This window comes from Diadema antillarum, unplaced genomic scaffold, assembly GCF_040938485.1.
Source record: "Diadema antillarum isolate AM-2024a unplaced genomic scaffold, OU_Dant_1.0 seq00002254_RagTag, whole genome shotgun sequence".
NCBI classification, from domain to species: Eukaryota; Metazoa; Echinodermata; class Echinoidea; order Diadematoida; family Diadematidae; genus Diadema; species Diadema antillarum.
Genome location: NW_027272883.1, coordinates 90813 through 118266, shown reverse-complemented (window position 1 = coordinate 118266; position 27454 = coordinate 90813). Strand labels below are relative to the sequence as shown.

At 41.9% G+C, this 27454-nt stretch overlaps 2 protein-coding genes across 2 annotated transcripts in view; both read left to right on the top strand.

Annotated features, from left to right (window-relative positions):
- Nucleotides 1–11630: 11630 nt before the first annotated feature.
- The window catches only part of LOC139714368 (phosphatidylinositol-3,5-bisphosphate 3-phosphatase MTMR8-like), a 33328-nt gene continuing 17504 nt past the window's right edge, over nt 11631–27454 (top strand). Inside the window, exons 1-3 of the mRNA XM_071626075.1 lie at nt 11631–11844; nt 26176–26292; nt 27253–27415. Of these exons, the coding sequence (XP_071482176.1) occupies nt 11785–11844; nt 26176–26292; nt 27253–27415 (340 nt within the window). The 5' untranslated portion in view covers nt 11631–11784. The remainder of the gene's footprint in view (nt 11845–26175; nt 26293–27252; nt 27416–27454) is intronic.
- Nucleotides 20373–25163, top strand: LOC139714369 (uncharacterized). Its single transcript, XM_071626076.1, has 2 exons — nt 20373–21870; nt 23784–25163. The coding sequence occupies exon 1, from the start codon at nt 20549–20551 to the stop codon at nt 21857–21859; it is 1311 nt and encodes a 436-aa protein (XP_071482177.1). The 5' UTR covers nt 20373–20548; the 3' UTR covers nt 21860–21870; nt 23784–25163.

Sequence of the window (27454 nt, the reverse complement as noted above, 5' to 3'; positions counted from 1 at the left end):
CCGACTTGTCTCTTTCCCGCCAAAGATTTTGCCAGGCAAGTGAGCAGCACGTGCTCTGCTGTCGAGTTGGTGGCATACCTTAACGGGATTTACGGAAAGGTACAAAACAAGAACCTGCTATTGCAGGAGTTCATGGGAATGGTCCAAGACAAAAATGAAAAGCCCTCTGACTTCTTGAAAAGGGGTCAATTAAAGGTTAATAAGCTGGTTGAGGTTGGGGAGTTTTCCCCCGAGGCAGCAACACAAAAGCTGTTTGATAGGTTTATGATGGGATGTCACGATGAGTACATCCTCACCGTGACTAACCTTCACAACCAAATAATTGCACCCCCGTTTTCAAGGCTCATCAACATCATTCGAGGGGCTGAGGCTACCAGGGAAGCAAAGCTTGCGCAACATAAGCCAGCCTCACGGCCACCAGCAAGAAGTTTTACACAGCAGATGGAAAACCTTAGCCTCTATGAACAAGTGCCGGCCCACTTTCAATCTCACCCAACACCCCCAAATGGCAGCAGCACTAATTCCCAAAAGAATAAGTCAAAGGGTGCTTCTTCCAAGCAAAACACACGGGCTCAGCCCTCCACACAAACCAAGGGACACGGTGGGCGCCCCTTTAGAATAATTGTTTGCTACAACTGCGGGGAACTAAACCATGTAGACAAGACATGCACAAATCCCCCCAACGAAGAAAAGAAAAAGCAAAATCTTGAAAAGCGACAAAGAATGATGGAGGCATGGGATGCCATGAACTCCAGCACCACAGGCCAGAACAATACATCCCCAAACGGACAGTGACTCCTGTCACGGGGCAGACAAGGAGTCCACACAACAAAGGACGCCCTCAAAATAAACAAAATGAACCACCAGGACCCAACCCCCAAAACAATGTAAATTTACCCCAAGACTTAGTAGGAGAGCCATGTGAAACCGCGTGTGTAATAGGGGATATACCTACTACATGTCTCATAGATAGCGGCAGTGTTATCACTACCATACAAAAACAGTTCTATGATTCAAATTTGCGCCATAGGTACCCTTTGGAACAAATAGTGGATGGTGCCCTCCGAATTGAAGGCGCAAATGGGCAGCCTGTTCTTTTTGAAGGGTACACATCCATACCAATCACCCTTCCCCCTGAACTTGTTGGCATAGACAAGGCAGTCAACGTCTTAGCTGTCATAGTGACATGCCCCATTTCCTGCTCGTCACCCCTCATTGTTGGGACCAACGTTTTCAGAGATCTGGCAAGAAACTGCAGGGCCCACTTGGGCCCAAACTTTCTCTCACAGTTGGAAGTTCCACCCTCCATCCGAGCATGTTTTCAGAAGGCAGCCTTCCAGGAGAAATTGGGAGACCCCACTACTGGCAAGGTTGGGAAGGTCCGATGCAGGTTGCGTCACCCTCTAAAGGTGAAACCTTCCAAGGTCGTAGAGATCAATGGGACACTTTCCAGCTCACTTCCTGCAGGTAGGCATAGTCTGCTCATTCAAGAGATGGAAGGGCAAGTCTGTCACGGCCTGACCATAATAAACACTACCCAGGAGGTCATTGGCAAGAAAGGTAAGGTTAAGGTGCTTCTTGTCAATAACAGTGACAACCCCATCACTCTACACAATAGGCAGGCTGTAGCTGAGGCCTATACTCCCCTTTGGAGTAAGCCACTCTCACAGGTGTGTGAGAACATGAAGGAGTTGGTGAATGACACAGTCCAGGTAGATGTAGGTGCCACCGGTCCCCTACCATCCTATTTCGTGTCAGTTCCCCCCACCACAGGAAGTTGACACTTCCAGCTCAGAATCAGGAGACTACGACTTTGCTCCAGATACTCCAGAAGGGTCTGTTGCTTTTCTTCGGACCGAATTGGACAAACTGGATGGTCTCTTTGCCAAAAATGACTTAGACTATGGTTGTGCCATCGGAGTAGAGCACAGCATTAAACTCACTGATAAGACCCCTTGGAACTCTCGGGCACGGCCAATTCCTCAAAGCATGTATGAGGAGGCCCGTCAGCTTTTCCAGGAGTTGCTCGATGCCAGACTCATCCGCCACTCAGAGAGTGCTTACAGCTCTCCCATATGCCTTGTTAGGAAAAAGTCAGGGAAGCTACGGATGACGGTGGACTACCGACAGCCAAACCGCCGAGTTGTCCCAGATGCCTACAACATTCCCAAAATCGAAGAATTGTTCAACTCATTGCACGGATCAAACTTCTTTACCGTCGTTGATCTCAAGGGTGCATTCTTCCAAGTTCCATTGAGGGAAGAGGACAAGAAGTATAGTGCTTTTAGTACTCCTTTCGGTTTGTATGAATTTGAGCGCATGCCTCAAGGCCTGAAGTCCAGCCCAGCTCAAATGCAAAGGGTTGTTGAACGATGCCTTGGTGACTGCTCCCTGAGAGAGGCAGTAGCATACATTGACGACATTGTCATCCACGCGGCTACACGAGAAGAGTGTATTGAGCGTACAATCAAGGTTCTCACAAGAGTTAGAGATTCCGGGCTTAAACTCGAGAAGGAAAAGTGCCATTTCTTGTACACCACCATCTCACACCTTGGTCATGAAGTCAGTGGAAAGGGTATTCGTCCCTGCCCCTCCAAGATCAAGGAGGTCATTGACTGGCCCAGACCTACTAATGTCATGCAATTGAGGCAGTGGCTTGGTTTCTGCGGGTACTACCGAAGGTTCTGCAAGAATTTCAGCAAAATCTGCAAACCATTGACAGACCTACTTGTGGGACTGTGCATGCCCCGCAAGAGCACAAGCTCACCAGCTGAGCGCTCAAAGGTGAGAAAGGCACAGTTGGAGCCATTCAAGGAAAAGTGGACAGACCGTTGTGAAGACGCATTCCTCGAATTGAAGAGGATGCTCACATCAGCACCTGTACTAGGTTTTGCTAATCTGGCCCAACCCTTTGAGCTCCACTGTGATGCCTCAGGCTATGGGCTTGGAGCTGTGCTCTACCAAGAGCAAGATGGTGAGAAACGGGTCATATCTTTTGCCTCTCGCGGTCTAAACCAGTCTGAAAGAAATTACTGTGCCTGGAAGCGAGAATTCCTGTGCCTCAAGTGGGCAGTAACAGAGAAGTTCTCTGATTACCTGTGCGGCACCCGGTTTGTTGTTATAACCGACAACAACCCTCTCACTTACGTGATGACATCCGCTAAGCTTGATGCTACAGGGCAGAGATGGGTGGCTAATCTGTCAGTGTATGACTTTGAAATCAGGTACTGCCCTGGTAAGAATCTGAGCGATGCGGACTCCCTGAGTAGACGTCCAGACCTGGAACCGGATGGAGACCAGGTCAAGGACGAGGTAAACGCTCAGGTTGAGTTTCTTGCTTCACGTGTAAAAGAGGCTTCCAGTGATGAGGTGACCGCCATTCTCGAGGCACAGGTTCCCTCTGCTCCCCCACTGATCATGGCTGCAAATCTCGCCATGCAGCCGGCATCTTTGCCAGGCCCTTATGTTGAGTCTATAGAAGGAAATCCTTCTCTCCCTGGAGTGACTGATGCCGAATGGCAGCATCATCAAAGTTTGGACCCAGACATCGCGTTGGTAAGGAACTGTATCGAAACCAACTCACGGCCATCACCTATGGACAGGAAAGGAGCAAATCCTAGGTTGAAGGTACTGTATCGTGAATTGAACCGACTGGTCATTCATAATGGGGTCCTATATCGCCAGGCTAAGGACCCTGTGTCTGGAGATATGAGGCGCCAGTTGGTCCTTCCGCAGAATTTTCTCGAACAGGCCATGATAGGTATTCATGATGAGTGTGGTCACCTTGGCTTTGACAAGTGCGTTTCACTTGCTCGAGCGCGGTTCTATTTCCCCTTTATGGCATTTACCATAAAGAGTTGGATTGACCGCTGTGACCGCTGCATCAAGAGGAAGTCCAAACAGGAGAAGGCTGAAATGGATTCCATTGTCACCACACAACCACTGGAACTCCTGTGTATTGATTTCCTCTCCATAGAGCCTGACAATGGGGGTATAGAGAATGTCTTGGTGATGACGGACCATTTCAGCAAATATGCAGTCGCCGTCCCCACTAAGGACCAACGGAGTAGTACAGTAGCTAAAGCACTGTGGGACAACTTCATAGTTCACTATGGGTGGCCAGCCAAGATACTCACTGACCAGGCACAAGATTTCAACTCTCGTTTGATAAAGGAGTTGTGTACCATGGCCGGAGTGCAGAAGATCAGGACCACTCCTTACCATCCCCAAGCCAATCCGGTCGAACGTTTCAATCGTGTGTTGCTGGACATGCTGGGCTGCCTTGAAGACAAGGCCAAGTCAGAGTGGAGAAGACATGTGAGTACCGTTGTTCATGCCTACAATGTTTGCGAGCATGACAGTACCCATTTCTCCCCATACTTCCTGATGTTTGGAAGGAATGCACGTCTCCCAGTTGACTTGGCTTTAGGCATAGATCCTCAGTGGTCAACAGTCAAGGACAAGACCACCTACATACACGATCTGAGAGATCGTCTTCGTGAAGCATATGAAATGGCATCAAACAACATGGCAAAGCGTGCACAAACCAACAAGAAGCAATATGACCAAAGCGCCAAAGCCCCTGTTCTGACAGAGGGAGACACTGTCTTGGTCAAGAACGTGCACCTACGGGGAAAGCACAAACTTGCTAACCGCTGGGGTGACGATGTGTATGTCGTAGTAGAGCGAATTAACGATTCCTCCATATACCGAGTGAAAAAGGAGGGTAGTGATGACGAACCAAGAGTATTGCACCGTAACCTATTGTTACCGTACACAAAACCCAATGCTACTCCACCACAAACACAAAAGGGCCCGGAAAAGGTTCCACGCCCCAAGAGGAAGGTGACAAGACACACACCTAATGCTCCTCCCAACACGGGAGAGTCCGAGAGTGAGGACGAGGATGAGAGAGACATACTCTTTGTTTCAAACTATAATGGTGGGAATGACACACCACCTTGCAATCAAAAACAAGACTCCCAAAATGTGAATGACCCCCAAATGAGTGATGAAGACTTGACTAATGCACCCAATGACAACATAGACCCCCCAGCTGACCCAATAACTGAGACTCACAACCCACCAAATGACAGGACGAGTCAGACTTGTGAAACCCCAAGTGATCATATCCCTTCAGATGAGCCGATGAATTCGTCAAATGATATTCCTCAGGATGATAATGGTAAAACATGTGAAACTGACAGCCAACGGAACGCCATAACATGTGGGACTGACTTTCTCTCGAACGACACTGACAAAGACCCACCAACTGACTCTTCGGCCGACTCAACTCCCGAATGTAGTGTTGACACCCAAAATGACCATCTTGAAAATCAAATTGATCCCATGTGCAGCAAACAATCTGCCCCATTGGAGACTAATGTACCTCTAAGACGGTCTGCAAGAAGTAGCAAAGGTATAGGACCTAATAAACTTGCTTATAGTCACCCTGGTGAACAGTATAATGCTGACTTTAAATTGGCACTAGTCCAACAGATGCGTGCCTTTATGGAGAATCTCTTATGATTAATAAATGCACAGATGTGCATGTATGTTAATAACTGTACAGATCTAATGATTATGTTTTGTGTTGAAAATGTAGGAGGCATTATTTTTAAATGTAGATACAGGAGGCTCTAGGGCATATAACCTGTTGAATTTAGGAGAACTCAGATTACAAATAAATCTATGTGCTCAAGAAGAATGATTTAATATCCTAAAGTATAAGGATTTGCACGTGTTAGAATGTGTCTAGAGGTTGAGGGTTCTCATGATAAGTGTTGGGATGGAGGTCTATCGGCAGTCACTACACAAACTGAACGAGGCTCCCCGCAAACTCCTGGCCAGGTCAGCATCATCGTGCAGTCCAGATGGAGGGCTTTAGGAGTCCAGATGAAAGGCTTCAGGACTTTCATCGAGAGAATGAACTCAATTGCGGCATGATGTGACTGCATGCAGAGCCGAAAGTGCAGAATAGTAGAACAGGAATACTTGAACAGAACACAATGTATGCTTCTCTGTGAATTTGCATTTGACTCTACACGTCAGGACTAGAGTGACCCCGTCAAAGCAGTAAAGCTATACAACGTGCTGAGAGATTCCTGCCATGGTGGACTGTGATCATAATGGACCAACTTATAAGGACCATGTTTATCGATCTGTACTGAGCTGAGACTTTATAAAAAGCTTAGCTACAAACGTGGTTTGACTGCAGCTGGATAGAACCTCGACAATCTTGGACGCATGTCTTCTCAAGATGAACTTCGAACTCTTTGCAAAGCGTTCCTGTCATTGAAGAAAGTCTGCAGGGTGTTTCGAGATTTGGACTGCTCCTGCCTTGCACATTGAAATGATGACTCTTAATACTCATCATTAAAATGTTTGATCCGTCTTCATTATTTCGCTATTATTATGTCAGCGTTCGTGCAAACTGGGCTGCACGTTCTGTGAACCACCATTGGTTCACATGATCCACATGGCTCTATTGTGGAGCGCAAGAGTCCTATATTGCTTCCTGATCCTTCCTTCTTTTAAGGGGGGAAGAGTATGTAGCCCTTCTTTATAGGCTACATTATAGTTTTATTTGTCATAGACTAGTTATAGTCATACTGGCTATAGGCTATACTATAGTCGCATCATATTTTTAAATGTATGATGGATGTCATTTCAGCCACAAGTACTGGCTATGTTATGTATACTACTGTTTTGATGGTTATGATTCTGTGCTATTGATATTATGCATTAAGCATATGCTTTACACTAGTTTTGAGCAGGCCAAGATTCTCTATAATACAGTAACCAACAAACTAAAAGAGAAGTCTAAAGTCAATGCCTTGCATATCACAAGAGTTTATGTGCCTTAATACTTTGTAACCAAAGTCCAACACACAGGCACCCCTGCTCACATAAAGCACATAGTACTAGTCCTCCATTCATGGAGTGGAGTACAGTAGCCAGAAACAATAACTCATCCTGTTCTCGAGAGTCCGCAAGGACGATGAATCTTGAGGAATGGAAGGTCACTCTCTGACTTGTCGTTTTAATATATGCAGACTGGTCCATGTTATTTAGGTGTGAAAGTTTTTGTTTTGTAATTAATCCAACTATTTCTAGTGATAATATATCACTTTGTTAATATTGTGTCAAAGAGGGTTACTCAATGAATTTTGATATGTAACTTATTATTGTGTATTTTGCTTATCATGACCTGGTATTTAGCCATATTCTCAGGCAGTTTTACCTTCTAGCAGGAGAAATGGTAGGGTCTGCCCCCTTCCCAGCATCTTGGAACTACTCTCATCCTCCATATTTGAATTAACTTTTGAGAGGAGAGGAGTTGATGCCAGATTGCTGTTAAGATATTATTTTTTACCCATTACAGGTAAGCAAATACATCATTTCTACAGTTATTTTGAACTATTGTATATTATATTTTCAACATATTTGATTCATATTTGTGGATGGCATTAACTTAGTGAGATATAAATGGATTTAAATACCACTTGCAACTTAATTATTCCAGAGCACCATGTGGTGTCATATCTTGCAGATTAGTAAAATGATACTATGAATTAAACTTTATGTTTGTGACTAACACCCACATCTTGTTAAGTGGATATGAAATGCACATTGTTGAGTTTATGGCTATGCAGCTGCGTGGAGCATTTTATTCCAAATTTGCCCAAATTGCATAACTTCCGAAATAGATTTTGTATTTGATGCATTTTAAAATAATCATATATAAGCCCAAATAGTGACATTGTCTGGTCAATCAGATAGACACAAGCTCTTCTATCTGACGCATCAATGTCACAGGGTCAGAGCTTGAATGTCATAATGAAAAGCCCTACAAGACAATGATTGCATAAGTAGCCTCTTTGTCTGTGCATGCGTTTAAATGGGAACAAAATTATTATTAACCCTTAGTTCTAAGCAATGATTTTTGACAAATGATATTTCAGTTAATTAGTAGTCAAATATTTAATATATTGATTGATTATAAACGCTCTCTCCATATTTGAATTAACTTTTGAGAGGAGAGGAGTTGATGCCAGATTGCTGTTAAGATATTATTTTTTACCCATTACAGCCATCCACATCCAGACAACCCATACGATGAACTCGAAAACATAAATCATTGAGACCCTCATGCCTTAGTGGCACAATCCCTTGTGTTAGGCTTTAGTCTGTTGTATTGTAATTTGATATGTAGTAGTGGAACTTATAGTTTTAAATGTAACTTCGGTTATAAATGCTTACTACACACGTACCATGTGGGACTAGAAGCATCTGGAGTTCATACTCCCTATTTGTAAAATAATGTATATACGTTGATTGTTAGTTAACACGGAATAAAGGATATTATTCCTTTAAACAATGCCTCCTAGTATTGTATAGGCAGTGTCAAATGTACATGAGGATGTTTGGTGTGATGATTACTACTGAGTAAAGTATGAATGATTGTGTGTAGTGAATGAGTCTGGTTAGTGATGTGATATATCATGACTGTAATTGTGAGTATTGTATAGTCTGACATTGGTGTGTAATTCCAGTTATCAGTAGGCCGAAAGGTGGGGTATATTTCTACATTTCCTCTTTAGGGACAAGTTGAATCGAACAACTTTTCATTCCTTATTAATAATAATGTCAAAGACTTCCGCTGCGTATTAATACTACATCGGTTTGATAATTAATTCAATAAATTAACCGATCCTCCCCCACCCTAAAATTTTCGGTGCTACAAATGCTTCAGAAATAATTATGAAGGAAGCTACTAAAAAGCTAGCTTGTTGAGCGTATTGGAATTAGGGATTAAAAGAGTCATTGAACACCGAGGGAAGTTGATCGAACGTGTATATCATGCATAAAAATTGCAGTTTGAAAAGTGCGAATATTAGTAGTTTCAAATGTATTTATTTGAGAAAACTGTGGGTCAGAGGGAAATTGGGAGATCGGGTTACAGCTCGTTCTTTAGTCCGAAGGTTCGTTATTCCGAAGGTTCGTTATTCCGAAGATTCGTTATTCCGAAGGTTCGTTATTCCGAAGATTGGTTATTCCGAAGATTCGTTAATCCGAAAATGTGATGAGGTTTGTTATTCCGAAGGTATACATATTAATCCGAAATAAGGTTCGTTATTCCGAAGGTTCGTTAATCAGAAAATGAAGCAAAGCTCGTTATTCCGAAGGTTCGTTACGGACCCTATTTTACTTCGGATCAACGAACCTTGGGAATAGCGAACCCTATTTCATTTTCGGATTAACGAACTTTCGGAATAACGAACCCTTTTTCATTTTCGAATAAACGAGCCTTCGGAATAGCGAACCCTATTTTTCGGATTAACGAACCTTCAGAATAACGAACCTTTGGAATAACGCCACAAATCTTCGGATAAACGAACCCTTTTTCTTTTTCGGATTAACGAACCTCCAGGTATAGGGAATTTCTGTGTTTCAGATTAACGAACCTCCGGAATAACGAACCTTCTGAATAACGAACATCACCCGGGAGATCGTATATACTCAACCGCACTATACTCATTTTTTTCAAAAGAAATATATTGAGTTAGTTTTTAGTTGAAGCACAATTTCCTATAATAGCACAATGTTACAGCACGTGATATCATGAAAAGGGAACTACAAAGAATAGACAAAGACTTCGGAGAAATCAAGTTTCTCATGCAGGTGGTATAAGATTCCGATGCCACTAGAAAACGAAGCATGAGCATTGTTTCTGTGATCATTCCAAGACAAATTCGAATCAATTATAGCAAAGCCTAAGAATTTAGTAGATCTCTTTTCAAAAATTGCCTGTTCGTCAACACCGTAGTTACTGTAATCAATATAATCGACATGTGAAGGTTATTCAACTTAAATCTTACAAAATTTGTTTTTGAAATATTAAGGATAACTTATCACTATACCAGCACACTTTATATATCTCAGAATCTAGCTTATCAATGCTTATGTGTGATGATAAGAGTTACAAATATTTTGTGGGAATTTAAAAAAAAAAAACCAAAAACGTTTGTACCGTCTGCAAAGAGTATAAGACTAAGACGAGAAGGTGAATTTAAACTGTTAGAAAGTTTTGTTTTTATAAAGCAAGGGACCCGATATGGATCCTTGAGGGATACCACATATAAATATTAGATTTAAAGGATTCTGAAGAGTGAAATGTTACACTTTGTTTTCTGTTGGATAAAATAATTAACCCAAGATAAAGCTATACCACGGACACCATGTCTCATCAGTATACTCTGATCAAAATGTCATGATCGATTGTATCAAAAATATATGCCTTTCATAAATCCATAAAATCTCCAACCATATGTTCTTTGTGTTTCAAAACATATTCTGTCACCTTATTCAATAACGAGGCAGGGTGTTTTTATCTAAAACCAAATTGGTTAGGGACAAGTAGGCTTAAATCAATGAATGATATTTAGGAAATATATATACAATGGTCTGTGTATAACTCTTTCCAGGATTAGAACTGCTGGGTGATGATGCCAGCCTATAGTAATAGTCATCGGAACAAGTGACCCCAATATTTCTCAGGAAGAATCTGCATTTCTCCACATCAACTCCTTTCGCTTCCTTGCTGATGTGCATGTGATTCGCTCATATCACTGACATTGTAAACTCTTCATACCTGCTGCTTGATTTGTTGCTTTGATTTTGTCTTCCTCATCTCTCCCTTGATCCTGCTCTTTGCTCACTTTGTTTTGGCGACTGTGTTGATTCTTGTCTGTTGTCTCTGGCTTGAACCCTGACCACATTATTAGGACCTATTATATGACAATCAGTGTTTCTGCGAAGATAACGCAGTTCTCCAGGACTGGAGGAAGTCAACAAAAGAAGAAGAAGGTGATATCATGACGTTATTTCGTCATGGTAATATTATTTCCTATAACAGACAGTAAAGTGAGAAACAATGAGCTTGAAATGGAATTTTGACTGGCAATGAGACATTATAGGCCTATTTAGTTACAACTGCCCTGGATGGGGTATACAGGCACTATAGTGCAGAATAAAGGTACATGTATCTGGGGGAATGGTTATGGAAGGGAAAGATAATTCTGGATGCACTGCTGAACTGGTGGGCGTGTACTGGTGAGAAATGCCCTTCTTTTGGGCAGGGAGGTCCCCCTCTCTGTTTTGAGGGGGTTTTGTTCTTTTCTTCATCTGTTTTTGTTTCTACAAGCGTACGCGTCAGGTGAGAGGCGTACGTGGAAACGCGTGCACATTAGAAGAGGGATGATCGATCATGGGTTCGCGCGCGAGCGTACAGTACACTATGCGCGTACACAGTACAGCAGCGTGAATGTACAAGTATACACGATACAGTATATCGCGGAGAGGTCGAGCGAGTCGCGCGACGGAGGATACGAGTTTATATGTGTGCTGTATAATGGTGGATAGGATCCAAATATTCGCATAATTGGACTATTCGGGACAGGTGATATGCACAGATTCCGAGAAAGTAAGAGGTCGGCTTTTTGTACTGTTTGTTTTTTCGGATTCTTTTGACAACTCATGTCAATTAGTGGTCTGATCAGGATCCGTCTGGGAATCTTGCTGACAACGTCTCGCTGGTACCGGTACAGCGACACTGCACAGTGCACGGACTGAGATCGTCAGCAGGACAGGCAGCAGCTAGAGCATCAAGCTTGTGAGTCCGACCTACGACTGAGTGTGCGAGTGATTCATTACCCCATCGTCTGTACATGACCGGCGGCGGGACAGGAAAGAAAGCATACGACTTCTCATGTTGTTAAGCTAATGCCGAGAAGGAGGAGCAATCGAACTAATTCCGTTATGGAATACATTACTACTCCAAAGGTATGCTTAGCAATGTGGAGACTGATTTCCTATGGTGTCACCATGTCACGTGTAGCTAGGAATAGGCTGTGCCGGCCTGTGTGTGATTCTCTGATTCTGAAGCTTGTGTGTGATGCCCTACAAGACATGCTAGCCCCTGAATGGTTCGCGACACAATCAATTGTCCTGCTGCTGTAACATACTAGACTAGTAGTTAATAATGTGCTAGCTAGTTTAGAACTCTAATTCATTGTTGATTGATAATAGAGTTCTAGTTTTCTATTTTTATACCAATGGGGTAATAATGCTCATGCTCATCATCACTGTAAATGTAATCACACTCTTTTTCTACTGGCAGGTGATCTGGATTGTATTGTAGAACGACAAATGAAATGGCCATTAAATTTTATTGTAATTTGTATGAATTATCCCCAGTGCTGTTTTGTTTCACCGAGTCTGCAGGCCAAGGTGAATAGAACTGTACGAGGGATATTCAGATGATTTAGAGTAGACATCTAGAACATCCCTATTTGGAGTTCTGCAAAATACCATCGGCATCGACGGGCAATGTGTAGTCCAGTGGCACTGAGGTTCTACTGTAGAACCTGTGTAGGCCTACGTGGTTGGGTGTTCATTATACCGGACACCTAACGTTTTTCTATCAATAGAAACATGAAAAATCTCACAATTTGCCTGAAAATTTACTCACGTGTGGAGAAAATACTCCGGATTCACAAGCGCACACTGAAAATGCGATCTGAGGTACGCGTTTTTAGATGGCGGCTTCGAACGCGTGGGGTGTCATTTTTTCCGCACTCAGTTGCCCTGCTCATTTCAGCCGACCACCCTGACAATACGTATAAAGGGCACTTAAATGCGTTTTTTCGACAGGCCGCTGTTTTTTTCTAGCCGTCATTTTTTCCCCAATAATATTTGAATATATTTTGAATCCTTCAATATTACTTTTGAAGGACTGTTTGATGAATTTGACTTGAGTTTCATTAGGAAACTTTTCATCGTAATTGAAATAAATTAGATGAGTCGGTTTGTTTTTTCACATTCATTTCTCGTTTCTCCTGCATCAACTCGTACGGTCGTAGCGGGCGACAAAATGTTTATGTCATGTGTACGTGTATGCGTAACGTGTGTGCACGATCGTACAAGCGGCGGTGACAATTTTGCGGTCAAAATCGTCAAATTTATTACGGAAGGATACTCTACATCTAACAACGAGTCAGCAAAGGTAGGCCTAGTTATATGTAGTTACACGGTTAAAACCTTATTCGATTTTGCTAAATTTCGGTAATTTAGAGGGAATACTAGTTGTTTTCGCCACATTTTACTCGGTAGCGTAGCCCAGTGAAGAATCGAACACCGTTGCGTGTAGTCCCATGCGTACATTTTCTTTCTGTACGCGCAATGCCATTATAATACGCGGTCGGTCGTTATAGACCCGGTCAGTGTGTTGCACACCTACCATACTACTACTTGCACAGTCGTTCACGACAGGAAAGTGCCTGAGTCAACTCCAAAAATCCATCTAAAATCCAGAATTTAACCATCAAAAATGCAGAGTTAGCGCAACTTTTCCAAACCATGCACGAATTAGGTCCTGTGTTAAAGTGAAAACATAGTTTTGTTTTTGGTAAGGTGAGAACCCGTCTAGCACCATTTCATATTTGCTTGCAATATATCGAAAGAGTCTACATCAAAGAAACTTACATGGCTGACGCGATTTGCCGGGATGATGAGTCGTTTTGGAGTATTTTGAGAAAAATAATAAAAGTCGGAAAACCGACTTTTATTCCAGAAGGATCCAGACTAACTCGGTCTCAGGGAAAACTCGACCCTATTTCAGACAATTTACAGGCAGTTCGTGATTGCCATATTCTACTCTATAATACCAAATGAGGCCTAACTGAACAGACAGGAAAGTGCGTGCTAATCCTGTACAAAACAAATGGACAGCGCGCGGTCGTCAAGCCTATACGCACATCACCTCAGTTGCTGAGACACGCTGTCTTTGAAGTTTTTGTTGTTGTTTATCAAGCGTCTTTGATTGTTTTTAGAGGTGCTTGATAGGCGCACACTGATTTTGCATGCGCACCAAAGAGGTTTTTTGATGAGTGTGTTGTAACAACTCGGACCATTACTGCAAGTAGCCAGAACGCGAAGCGCTAGTTTATAAAGGCCGCTCCCATAGTACAACACTGTACAATCCAGAGGGACAACCAGTACAACTCAGCCCGCCATTAAAGCGAGGCCGAGTTATACCCGAGTCGGAGTTTAGCCTGACCCCGTTCGGGTACTGAGACTGAACCTTTTTGGTTAATATTTCGCATTTTTGTCGTTACCCATCGAATATCTTGTTATAACATCGTTATCCTGCACATTTCCTAAGCATACGTTTACATTTGGGAGTGAAATTTGACAACTTTTGCAGGCGTACCAGAACTTTGTTTGGGCTTTAACTCTTCATATTTACTATATAATAACGTCATGCACTTCAAGTAGTACATTTTACTTCTAGTTCTATGTACGGTGGTAAACTCGACTTAGCGCCGTTGCTGGTAAACTTGGCCCATGGCACCCTCATTACAAGGGGCTGAGTTTATCTGTTAGGCAGAGTTTACCTGTAACTTCGGTACTGAGAGAACACAAAACACATTTGGTATACATGTATCACTTGTGACACGAGTATGCTCATCCTTCATCATGTATGCAAATGTTGGTAAAACAAGGCAAATGCTTATGTTGACTATTGCTGTAAAGTCACTTCTATGAGAGTACATGTATGCAGAGGCCAGGTAAAAATGAAATTGAGTGATTTTAAAAGAAGCCTTGTGGATCTACATTGTAGGCTATGCGTGTAATCTCTTCCACAACTGCCTTCGGCTTTGGTGCCAAGACAAGGGAGGTGCCACCTCCCTGCCAAGACTGAGCTCTTGAGCTGGATGGTTTATAGACCTTATGCCGTGTAGAATATATTGGCACCTGCACCAAGATTCAACCTCCTGTGCCAAGGTTCAACCATGTGCACAAGCATTATTGACCGATTCGGGTTCGTTGAGGGCAGCAGACAATTTGTGGCACTGGGCGCAGCCATTAGTTTATTTTGCGGTGTCCCAGCCGACCCCCCCTCCTCTCCCCCACCCCACGGGCAACATGTTTACTGCGCACTTGTAACAAAGGTTCGCGCACTAAGCAAGCATTCGCGCACTCAGTACGAGACGCTTATTGGCTATTAAAAGCAACCATGCATCAGTTTTTCATTTCGCGCGCGTGCTAATGTAGGGAGAGGGGTGGGGAGTGGGGAGGGGGGGTCGGCTGAGACACCGCGTAATGGCGCTGCCCATGCCAAAAATACACATAGCGCGTCACAGAATCGGTCAATACCGGTAGACCTACATGTAGGCTTCTACATGTAGTAGCTGGATAATTTTGGACGGCTTTGTGGTCAAGTTATGGGCGGATTGCGTTAGATCTACACGTAATCTGTCTACACATACACATTTTACTGACTTTTGGTTAGAGTCTACACGATAATTTGCAGAGTACATTTTGTACAGCCTCTAAATAGAGGTCAAGATCTATCATGTGACCCGCCACAACAAAAGGATCACAAAGTCCCTGACGTTTGAACCGAGAAAATCAACTGTGAAGTCAGATCATCAAACTCGGTCAAAACAATCAGATTTCTGTTTTTACCTTAATTTTGTAGTCTAACGTATCGTCTATCATCGAAATTTCGAAGCTAAATGATCAAAGACAAGGCAAGACATTAGCGTTTTTTCTGGGCCATGATTTTCTGACTTTCAATGGATCAGAAACCTGTCTGAAGATTCGGATTTAGCACTGCAGCAAAACTCCGCCGCAGCAACGAGGGAGTGATCCTATTGGTCAGTGCGTGGCATCCTAGTTACTGATTGGTCATGCGTAGGCCGCTGGCGCTAAGCTTGAATGAACATCGTGGAGGTTGCTACTGTAGGAGCACGCTGAGGTGGAAACTGTCTTGCCTCCATTGATCATGATAGCATCAGAAGGAGAACATTTGAAGGCGGTTTTCTTGAAACACTGATTTCCTAAACCACTTGACATGAGCTAATAAAATTATTGATATCTCCGCAGCCGAGTACTTTTATGAGTTGTGCTATATATATGAAGTTAAAGTGGAAGCGATTTTGTACCTAATGTACTTTCGTATCCATATCTCAAATTCCTCATGACCAAATTGCACCAAAAGTCCAAAATAACATTCATATTGATTATCAGGGTAGCTTTTTTTTCCCCTCACATATTTTCATAAATTTAAAATGAAATTGAGTATTGGAAAGTGTCGCTGTCGATATCTAATTTCGTGTCGTAGCTCAAAAAACTTACCCTTTGTGATCGTGGCATAGTGTAGATCTACTCTGCCTGCATAATCTGAAACTGAAGTTCCAATGTAGTGATCTGATATTATGCGACACATCACAGTACTTTTAGAGTAACTGGGAGCTAAAAATCAATTTACAAATGTCATAGAGGGAAGCCTAACTTTTGTGAACAAGCACTGTTATATATAGCATTGTGAAACAAGAACTCTGAAAGTTTTTTTTTTGTGGGGGGGGGGGGATGGTTGGCACAGGTCTGGTTTTGCTTCAAATGGCTTCTATGACCACTTGAATATATACCTTCTCTGAGTGACGAATAGGCCATTACATTAAAGAATGTTGCAAGTCAAGTAATAATTGTGTAAACATGTTTAAATGCTATTAAACCTGACAGCACTACAGAAAAACAATACTGAAACTGTCACTGTCTGCTTCAACCCCTTTGCATAATGTGAATCCCTCTTGATATGCACCCAACTTTTAAGTACAACAGTCCATCCTGTACTGAACATTAGATTACACTGTATGATGTTTAGACCAAGGTTTTACAGATGAACCAGAGGAATACATTTTTTTTTTTTTGTGTAGAATGCTGTGGTTAATACTGTATGCGCGAAATATTTTGTAAGGTTTTTATTTTCACGAATTTTGCGAGTCAGTCTGTGCCATTGGCGAAATGAAAGACACACGAAAAAAATTAACTCTGATCTTGATATAAATGTGATGTACTAGTGTATTGGTATCACATTTCTCCGTTCAGTTCAGTACTCCACGATCATGAATTTAACCACTCGCAAAATCGTCGGGAAGTCCCGATTCACAAAAATTTAGACTCGCTAGATATAAGATGTTTACACCTACAGTAGTTCACTAAACAAACCAGAAAGTATCCACAACAGTAGTACATGTAAGGTTACAAGATTGCAAGGTAGTGTAATATGAGAGAAAGAGAGGTTTGTGATACTGTACGATTTGCCATATTCATATACTAGAAGTGCATGATGCAATTAATGCAATTCTGACATTTATTTCTCTACTTGTCTTCATTGATACCAATTTTTATCTAGTAAGATCAACCATTAGTGGCTGACCCATAGCATGCAATCAATTAAATATAACAATTAAATTCCAGGAGATATTGCAGCCACCTTTCAGTTTTGTATGCATACACCATCCCCAGACCTGTACATGATGTATACTGGAGTACTTGGAGAATATTTGGACTTATTCCCATCCAACTTGATACATGGTAATTTAGCAGAAAATAGATCATGATTTGAAAATTGTCTCATTGTCTGCTATGTGTGGATGTTATGGTAGCTACAAAAAACCATGTAAGTGGGTTTGTGCATTGGGGGCTGCTCTATCATGCAAGGCATTCCCATTATGCATTGCAGCCTAATTGCTATGCATGTTACAGGGTACATTAAATTGTACATGTATGTAATTGGTACTTGTAAACTTTCAAGTAGACAACCAACACAAAAATTTATGAAGGTGGCATTTTGACATGATTATGATATTGCGGTGAGATTGTCTCAAAGAAAAAATATGATGCTGAAAGACAAGAAGGCAGATGACCAGTAACTCCAAGGCCCTGTTTTATCAAAAGATAAATTGATTTTAAGTTTCCTTAACACACAGTCTGCCATAGACTTATATCATAGAAATCAACTTTATAATCAATTTTAACTCTTCATAAAACAGGGCCCAGGTGTCAAAGGGGCTTACTGGCCTTTGGCCTGATGTCCTGTTGAAATTTGAATGATTTCATAATGTATAGTGGTATACTGAAAAAGAAAAAGAAAAATTGTGTTGTATACTTGTACAATGTACAAGTGTATAGGTCAGGTTAATTGATCAGAAATTTGTACATCATGGCAGGGAGGACTACACATGTTAGGGCATTGTAGGAAAGCCAAATTCATTATTCATCTGTTGGACTGAGATGATGAAAAGTTCGTCATCATAATGCATTGTATGTTGTTGGGGTTCTTTTAAGAAAAGGGAAGAAAGATATTTGTTTTGCAGATGAATATCACATGTAAAAACAGTTAAAGCCACAGCAGATGGTTCAGTCCCCTTCTCACAAGTCCATGTCTCTTGAAAAAACAAAAAACAAAAACAAAAACAAAGCATGGCTGTACAGTGCATGTAGATGCAAAGCCCAGACTGTTTGTAATAGGTAGGGTACCATGGTATAGAGTAACATGATGTGAAAAGTGTGAGGCCAAAAAGGAGTCACGGTGATCTCGTAATACAGCATGAAGATGAGATTGCCATTTACTCGTCTCAGCTGACATGTCTGACCAGACTCTTAAACCAACCCACTGAGCCCACTAGGAAGGTGATTTTGCAGTGTATTTCTGCATTATCAGACGCAAGGTTTCACATGTTGAGGGATTGAGTATTTTGTATGATAGTGCTTGTCAAATCAGGGTTATAATCATTTGCATGTATTTTGTGTTGTAGCAATCTGCGATGTGAATACTGTAGAAAAGATGACAAAGTGATTACATTAAATGTAATCACTTTCATAGAATTACGTTGTACTTTCTTTTGACAAATTTATGACACAAACCTGTTAGTGGTTTAAACTTTTTCTTTGTAATCTGTATATTAATGACATTTAGATGTTAAAATTTATGGTTTGAACCTTATCATTGTAAACTACTGGTCAAGAAAAATCAACTTACTGTATGGAGTGTCAGTAGAAGGCGAAAAAAAAAAATGAGTACCGTATTTGATGTAGAAATTTGTACTCAGTCACTTTTAAGTGTGGGCATTGCTGCAATGAAAATGCCTTCACTGCAGGTACATATGTGGACATGTACAGTAGTTGGGAGGGAAGTATAGATACCGGTACTCATATTATGTTCCACATGTTGGACTCATTCATAGCCAACATGTTACACCATGGATACTGTAAAACATGGTATTCAAGGCACGAAATTTTCGCGAATTGGAGCCGACGGCCTTTTTCGTGGCAAGAAAATTTCGTGAATTGCCTCTTGCGTTCAATGCATATAGTGTAGATTAGAAATTTCGCGAATCTTGGCGCTCGCGAAATTCGCGAAATTAAAATGCACGCGAACATTTCTCGTTTTACAGTACCCTCAGTGGATACCCTCACAGGATCCATCATACTATTACAGTGTACAAATACAATGTGCATTGTACAATGTACATCATTTGTAGATATCAAATGTAATGAAAACTTGAGATCTAAGCATATTACATTGTACACTACATTTTACAACTGTACAATTTGTACATGTGTATGCAGCTCATTGTGGAAAACTGGTAGACCTACAATGTACAGTACTGTATCTCGTAACTGTGACATTAACTTGGCAAAGAACCCACAGGGTCATTCGCTCTCATGAAAAGAGACTTTCTTTATTGGCAAGAGCATTGAATGTGATCGCCAAGCATGGTGGTATGAATCTTGAATAGATCATAACAAAACAGGGTGCCATATGGGGTGGTGATTTCTTCTAACAGCAGGGGACATAATGAATTAAAATTGATTTGTTCTGAAGTAAAGCTTCTTGTTCTGATTACAACAAGTGTACATGTAGTCACTTTCACATACAGTTGTATCTCTGTGAATCCAATAGGCTTTGCCAGAAATAAAAACTGCAATCATTAATGATGCATAAGATGTATGATATTAGCAAAGAACACTTGGAACATGATAAAGTTATCAATTACATTGTACAATACATGTACACTGTACACTGTAGTTCATTAATGTACATGTACACTATGATGAAAGTAATCAAATGATTTCAGTAAGAAACAGAGGCAATTTTGTTGTCCTAGTCCTAGCTTGTCCTTCAAAATATGTGGAATGTATGTAGAAACAGAATGATGTACAGATCTGTGCACTAAAATAAGATGTTACATGATGATGTCACAAACCCTGGATGTGACAGTAATATCAATACATACTTGACGCGCATACATTCAATTTGTACAGTATACATTGTACTTGTACAGTACATGTGTATAGATGTACAAAAATGTGACTGCCAATTTTCCGACAACACCAAAGCATTGGCCCAAATTCACGAAGGTGGTACAATTCTATTGCGTAATACTCGTGAGATATTACGTCAGGAGAGAGCCCGCCATGTGTGCATGCGCAATAGAACCAATACGTCATCGTGCATGCTGAGATTCGGACGGAGGATTTTATCCCTCCGTTTTTTCTGGCATTTTTCTTCGGATTTTGCCTATCTAGTGAATGTGTTTTGGGGTAAAATTGCTCCAAGACACTAGAACTGTACCCTGCTATTGGGCAGACAAAACAGTTTTCGAGCATCGAAAGCAGTTTCGAGTATCAAATCATGGATTCATCGGTTTCGCCGATCTCGGTGAAAGAGAAATTTCGCGCTGCCGCTCCACGTGAGCCCACGGCAGCTTCACACGCCGCCACGGGCGGACAACCAGCCGCCGCACAGGGGAAGCTCACAGAGCTGTGTGCCCCTACGGCTACACAAGATGGCGGGAAATCGAAACCTGCTCAGCGCACAGCGCAAGTAAAGAAGAGCAAACCTACAAATCCGGCAAAAACCCAGTCATCGACAAGCTCCGATGTGAACACTAGACTGAGTAAATTGGAAGACTTGCTGGAGTCAGTTATTCAGCGATTACCGGCGGAAAATCGTACTGCAAACTCTACAGGAGTATTGCATACGTCTGCAGTTACACCGCAGCCACGGGCTGCACACACTACCGATGATACGTATTCACATACGAGTACACAGCAGCCATACAGTGGCGAGCATTGTGAATACACGGGCGCCGGTATGGGGCAAACGCATTCAATCGCGGATGACGAGGAATGCTACCCAATCATGCCAGACGAAGTTCCACATATTGCGGCGAAGTTCGCAGTGAACGCAGATATCGGGGAACCGATAGAGGAAGAAATTGCTCAGTCAGCTACATATTTGCTCACACATCAACTGGAAAACAAAGCACTAGAGGAGACAGCAGCTAAATATGCTCTGCCCAGTAACTGCCAAGCTATGGATTCCCCAAAAGTGAACCCCTTCATTTGGGACAATCTTCCGACACATACAAAGTCAAGAGACTTGAAACTACAAAAAATTCAGAAATCAATGACAAAGGGCATTAATGCCTTTGTCCGTTCACTTCCATCGGGCAACATCACGGACCCACAACAAGATGCGCTGGCCCTACTTTGCAGTTCTTCTTTTGAGTTGAATTGCTTACGACGTGAGCTAATCAAACCAGACCTAGACTCAAGATGTGCCAGGCTGTGCAAGCCAGAGAATATGGTTGGTACTACCAACAAACTACTGTTTGGCGACAACCTCAGCAAGAAGGTTAAGGACCTTATGGAAGAACAGAAAGTTACGGCAGGGGTGATGAAGGGACAAAGAAAGAGCTACTCAAGCCCACATCCCTACAGGGGATTTAGGCCCTCGCCGGGGTTCGCTAGTGCTACCCACCGAAGCTACAAGGAAGCAGGCTGGTCCAGATCTCGTGCCCCTGCCACTGCGACTCGGCCTTTTTCTGGTACTGGTGACCGGCCTTTTTTAGAGCGGAACCCGAGGCAGTACCGCCAGAGCCAAGCACAAGGCAACAAGAAGCCACTGCCTCCAGCGCCTCACACACAACGGAAACGCTAAGCCTTACAGAGGTGAGAGATGAAATAACTCTAGAAACCCCACATGATTCTCCCAAAGTTGGAGGTCGACTGTATGCCTTTCAGGATAATTGGCGAGCTGTTACATCTGACCCATCTATTTTAGAGGTCATAAATGGTTACAAACTAGAATTTGCGGCCACGTTGCCACCATCCAGAAACAAACCCCCAAGAAGCTACAGGCTTTCTGAAACTGATAGAAGAGCTCTATCTATTGAGATTAATAAACTGTCTGAAAAGGGGGTCATTGAAAAATGCTCCAGAGAAACAGGAGACTTTGTCTCTAATATTTTCTCAAGACCTAAGAAAAATGGAGGTACACGCCTCATACTAGATTTAACAGATCTGAATAAGTATTTACCTTACCAACATTTCAAAATGGAAAATATCCATACTGCCTCGCAGCTCTTGTCAAGAAATGCCTACATGGCATCAGTCGACCTCCAGGATGCATATTATGCAGTCCCAATCCACCCATCTCACAGAAAATTCTTCAAATTTATTTGGGAAGGCCAGTATTGGCAATATAAGGCCCTGCCTAATGGCTTGAGCACTGCTCCTCGATTATTCACGAAATTGTTGAAACCTCTCTTGGCAATGTTAAGGCAGCAAGGCCACACTGTGGTTTGTTATCTAGATGATACACTCATTATTGGGGACACAGTAGAACAGACAAAGAACTCTGTTAAAGCAGTCACTCAGGGCTTCGAAAGCCTAGGATTTCTAGTACACCCAGACAAGTCTGTACTACAGCCACAAAAAGTGATCCAATTTTTGGGCTTTATCTTGAACTCGGAAGACATGACTCTTCGATTGCCAGAGGCAAAAATGCATGAAATTAAGATGCTCTGCTCAGAGCTCAGATTAAGCTCGAGCACTACAATTGGGCAAGTTGCCAAAGTGATCGGAAAGCTGGTGGCAGCCTCGCCAGCAGTCCAGTATGGGCCTTTGTTTTATAGAGCCACAGAGAAAGAGAAAGTTGTTGCCTTAAGATTGCACAGAGGTCACTTTGACAGGAGAATGTCGTTATCACATGAATCTAAACAAGAACTCAATTGGTGGGTTTCCAATGTCCAGTCGGCATTCATGCCACTAAGAAGACCCAATCCGTCTGTTGAAATTCGTACAGACGCAAGTGGTAGTGGTTGGGGTGCCACTGACCTACACAATTCCACAGGGGGTAGGTGGAATGAAGAAGAGTTAAGATATGTCAAAGACAGTAAGATAAATTATCTTGAACTACTAGCCGTAAAATTTGGGCTGCAATCACTATGTAGTAGAGCTAACGATGAGCACATTCTCATCCGCACGGATAACACCACTGCAGTTTCCTACATAAACAACATGGGAGGAATGAAATCAGTGGAATGTAATAACATTACGAGAGACATTTGGATGTGGTGTATTGATCACAATGTGTGGATAACGGCATCACATTTACCAGGCAAACTAAACGAAGAAGCAGATCGCTTGTCTAGAAAGTTTGATGACAGGACAGAATGGATGCTTGACAGGGACATTTTTCAATCCATCACTGCTAGATTTGGAGAACCTGAAATTGATTTATTCGCATCTAGACTGAATAAGCAAGTACAGAATTATGTTTCATGGTTACCTGACCCAGAAGCAGTGTCAGTCGATGCATTCACTCTCAATTGGAATGGATTGAAATTCTACGCATTTCCCCCATTTTGTCTGATTGCAAAATGCCTGCAAAAAATAAGGGAGGATAATGCAGATGGAATAATCATTGTACCCAACTGGCCCAGTCAAGCATGGTTTCCCCTCTTGCGAGAAATGACAATTGGGAAACCTATGTTGCTTCACAGGAGCAAGACACTCCTAACACTCCCAAATTTGAACACACCACATCCCTTACATGCAACTCTTGATCTTATTTGTTGCAGGCTATGTGCACACCACTAGAGCACCAAGGAATTTCGAGGGACATCATTAACATCATGGCTGCTTCTTGGAGAGATTCCACCAAGGCGCAATACAATATCTACATTAAAAAATGGTACCAGTTTTGCCGTGAGAACAATATCGACTGCTACTATGCAGATGTTACGGATGTCCTCAAATTCCTCAGTAAACTCTATCATGTGGAACATGCAGCTTACAGCACCATAAACCAAGCTCGCAGTGCTTTATCATCTTTCTTGACACTAACTGACGCTTCGTGTACAGTTGGTACACATCCCTTAGTCTGTCGGTTCCTGAAAGGAGTTTTTCACCTACGGACTCCCTTGCCCAGATACAAAGAAATCTGGGATGTTGGTCCTGTTTTTAGATTGTTGCGTATTATGTCACCAGCAAAGTCGCTGTCTCTGAAGAAATTAACATTAAAACTGTGCATGATCATTGCTTTGACTTCAGCGCAAAGGATTCAGTCTCTGAAATTCATGGATCTTGATCATTTACAATTGAGAAACAGTTCAATTACTTTTCACTTTGAAAAACTGATCAAACAGAACCGACCAGGGAATGTTGGGTTTTCGGTTACCCTGGAATCTTATCCTCCAGACAGACGCCTGTGCGTAGTAAGGTACCTCAGAGAGTATATCGAGAGAACAAGTATGCTCAGGGGGGATGAACGACAGCTATTCATCAGCTACAAGAAACCCCACAAAAGGGTATCATCACAAACTATTGCTCGTTGGCTGAAGGAAGTGCTTACATCAGCAGGTATCAACACTGATAAGTACAAAGCGCATAGCACTCGAGCAGCATCAACTTCAGCCGCGACCAGGGGTGATGTACCAGTGACTGCAGTACTTGAACAGGCTGGATGGTCAAACGAACGAACGTTTCGACGTTTCTACAATAAGCCAAAAGACGCCAAAATGAGCTTTTCGCAGGCTGTCACTCGTGTAGCAGAATACTAATGACCTCTTGGTAGGTGCTTCAGTTATTCACATAACTTATGTTATGTCTGGGGGAAAAATGTATCGTCACAGGCTTTAAAGTCTCCTGACGTAATATCTCACGAGTATTACGCAATAGAATAGAAAGATTAAACGAGAACTTACCTGTTCGAAGCTTTAATCTCGATTCTATTAAGTAATAGGAGGGTGATATTACGTCCCCTCCACACCCACCCTGCGGTTCTAACAGGAGTGTAAGTCGGCATTGTTTCGAACAGGATTGCAAGTTCCCGTTATCTTTCATCTAGTGACAATCCATTTTTCACTCTTCGAAAATTGGTTCTACTGCGCATGCACACATGGCGGGCTCTCTCCTGACGTAATATCACCCTCCTATTACTTAATAGAATCGAGATTAAAGCTTCGAACAGGTAAGTTCTCGTTTAATCTTTCTATTGAAAGTGACACCATGGTGTAAAACATGGACAATTTGTATGGTATGTTACAATTAAACCATGGTTTCAATTATACCGCCTTTGTGAATTCGGGCCAATGAGTTTCACTTGAAGGAAATTTCAGGGTTGAAATATGTTGGTATAATTCTGATAAATGGCAGAAGGTAAAGATGGTTGTTTCTATTGTAGGCAGCTTGGAGAATTATCCAGACAACTTGTCTGGGATGATTCTGGCTACAGGTATTCTGCACGAGAATATCACACTGATAGAATTTAGTTGCCATGCACAGTATTGTATAAGCTGTTACACTGTAGTTTTGTGTTCTGTAGATATTTTCACGAATGAGGAGGTCACAGACAGTTTTGTGAGATGTTGTTTTTGCCATTTGACACTGAGGCTGTCATAAATGCATGTCAGTTCAAGATATTTTCATGTGATGTTAAATCCACAGTCCATCAGTGACTCGCAAAATTCATGATTCCAAATTTAACCCTTGTGAAAATAACCGCTTATAAGGGTATCTTTGTCAAAATGCAATGCAAGCTGGTCACCCTTGATACTCCCACAAGGTGACATTCAGATTTGTGGTAATAAAATGCCCAGGGGAAAAAGTAAAATGACAAGAACAGAAAATATGAAATGACAAACAAATTTCACATCAATGTATCTATGTGTAAAGTGTGAAATTTTCATGAAAAAAACAAACCATGCATCTTATTGTGAATCCCTTTGATATTTGTTTTCAACTTCTTTTCCTGTTTGTTTGTTTTTTTCCGTAGGACCCACTACATTCCCATTGACACATGTCATATGTTGAATGCCGTACGTTTTTATTACTTTGAGCTTGATGGTGTATCAGAGTAGGCAGGTGCAAAAATATGCCATGTCTTGGAAGATATGTGCATATTACAGTTTAAAGTGATTTTCATTAGCAATGTCGTAATGACTTTGTGTATGTCCACATCCTGTCCTGCAGATCGAGAATGTGCGTCTGCGAGATCGCTTTAATGCTCGCAAACCAGCTGTAGGCACGCTCTACCTAACAGCCACCCACCTGATCTTTGTGGATCCTGCGGGCAAAAAGGAGACATGGGTACGTCTACTTTGTCAAACCTGATCTTTAACCTGTCTATGCTGTAGACAAGAGAGGGGTGAAACTACATGTAGTAACAGCATTGTTCAAGAAGGACAGGGGGGAAAAAAAGGCAGTCAAAGCAAAATATGTATCGTGCTGCTTGCATTGCAATTCATAGACTTTATAGAGTCCACAGAAGAAACTCAACATTCACCTTGCAGGCTTTCATATTAATTTGTGCCTGGTGCACCTGTCTCTTTAACCTGTTGAGGACAGACTGATTTTGCTACAACACATATTCCCATAGACACCTGCCCGAGTATACTCGGGACTCGTCCTCAGTGGGTTAATACACATCTCTCCCACAAGTGCTTGTAATTAATGTGGAATTTGTTTTGATTATTCTATATGTACATTCGCTTATTAATCACTGGGGTGCAAAGAAATAACCAAACCTTAGACAAAATTTGGGAAATTCAAAATATCAGAGCTAAATTTACATCGTGTAATTTGCATCAATTGCTACAGTGTATTGTTATGTGTTCATTTCTAAAATAGGAATACAAGTGTATGATTTGGTACTGTACACTATACATGTACAATGAACAGGTTATTTGCATAAATTAATCCAGATCTAGATCAATGATCAAAGCTTCAGATTAAGGTATAACGATCACTGATCAAGCCATTTATTATTTTCTATGATTTTGATAACAAACTCCATCATAAATGGGTATTTCATTGATTTGCTTACATGAGTCAGTACAAGGTACATGTATCTCACATTTGACGTATCTTTGAAAAATTTTGCAGCAATTCTAATGTAAGAGTCACTTGACAGCTTTCCAAATGGTTTACAAGAACAAATATCTTCGTCTGTCATGGCTCAATTAAAAACCTGCTCCAACTTGATAGCCTTTCTAAAAGTTTCAGTTTTGATAGATCCTCTCTCTCTCTCTCTGTGATCCCCTTGTTCAGATTTTGCACATGCACATTGCGTCGGTGGAGAAACTTCCCCTGACGACAGGAGGGGCTCCCATACAGATCCGCTGCAAGACATTCCAAGCTGCAACCTTTGTGATTCCACGTGAAAAAGATTGCCAGGAGCTGTACAAGTCACTGCAAAAGCTTTCAAATCCAGGTACAAATCTCTCCAATGACAGTGGTGTTGGACACATTC

What these genes read in the sequence shown, in the direction of transcription:
- LOC139714369 (XM_071626076.1), top strand. Translation starts at nt 20,549, where the DNA reads ATGGATTCATCGGTTTCGCCGATCTCGGTGAAAGAGAAATTTCGCGCT.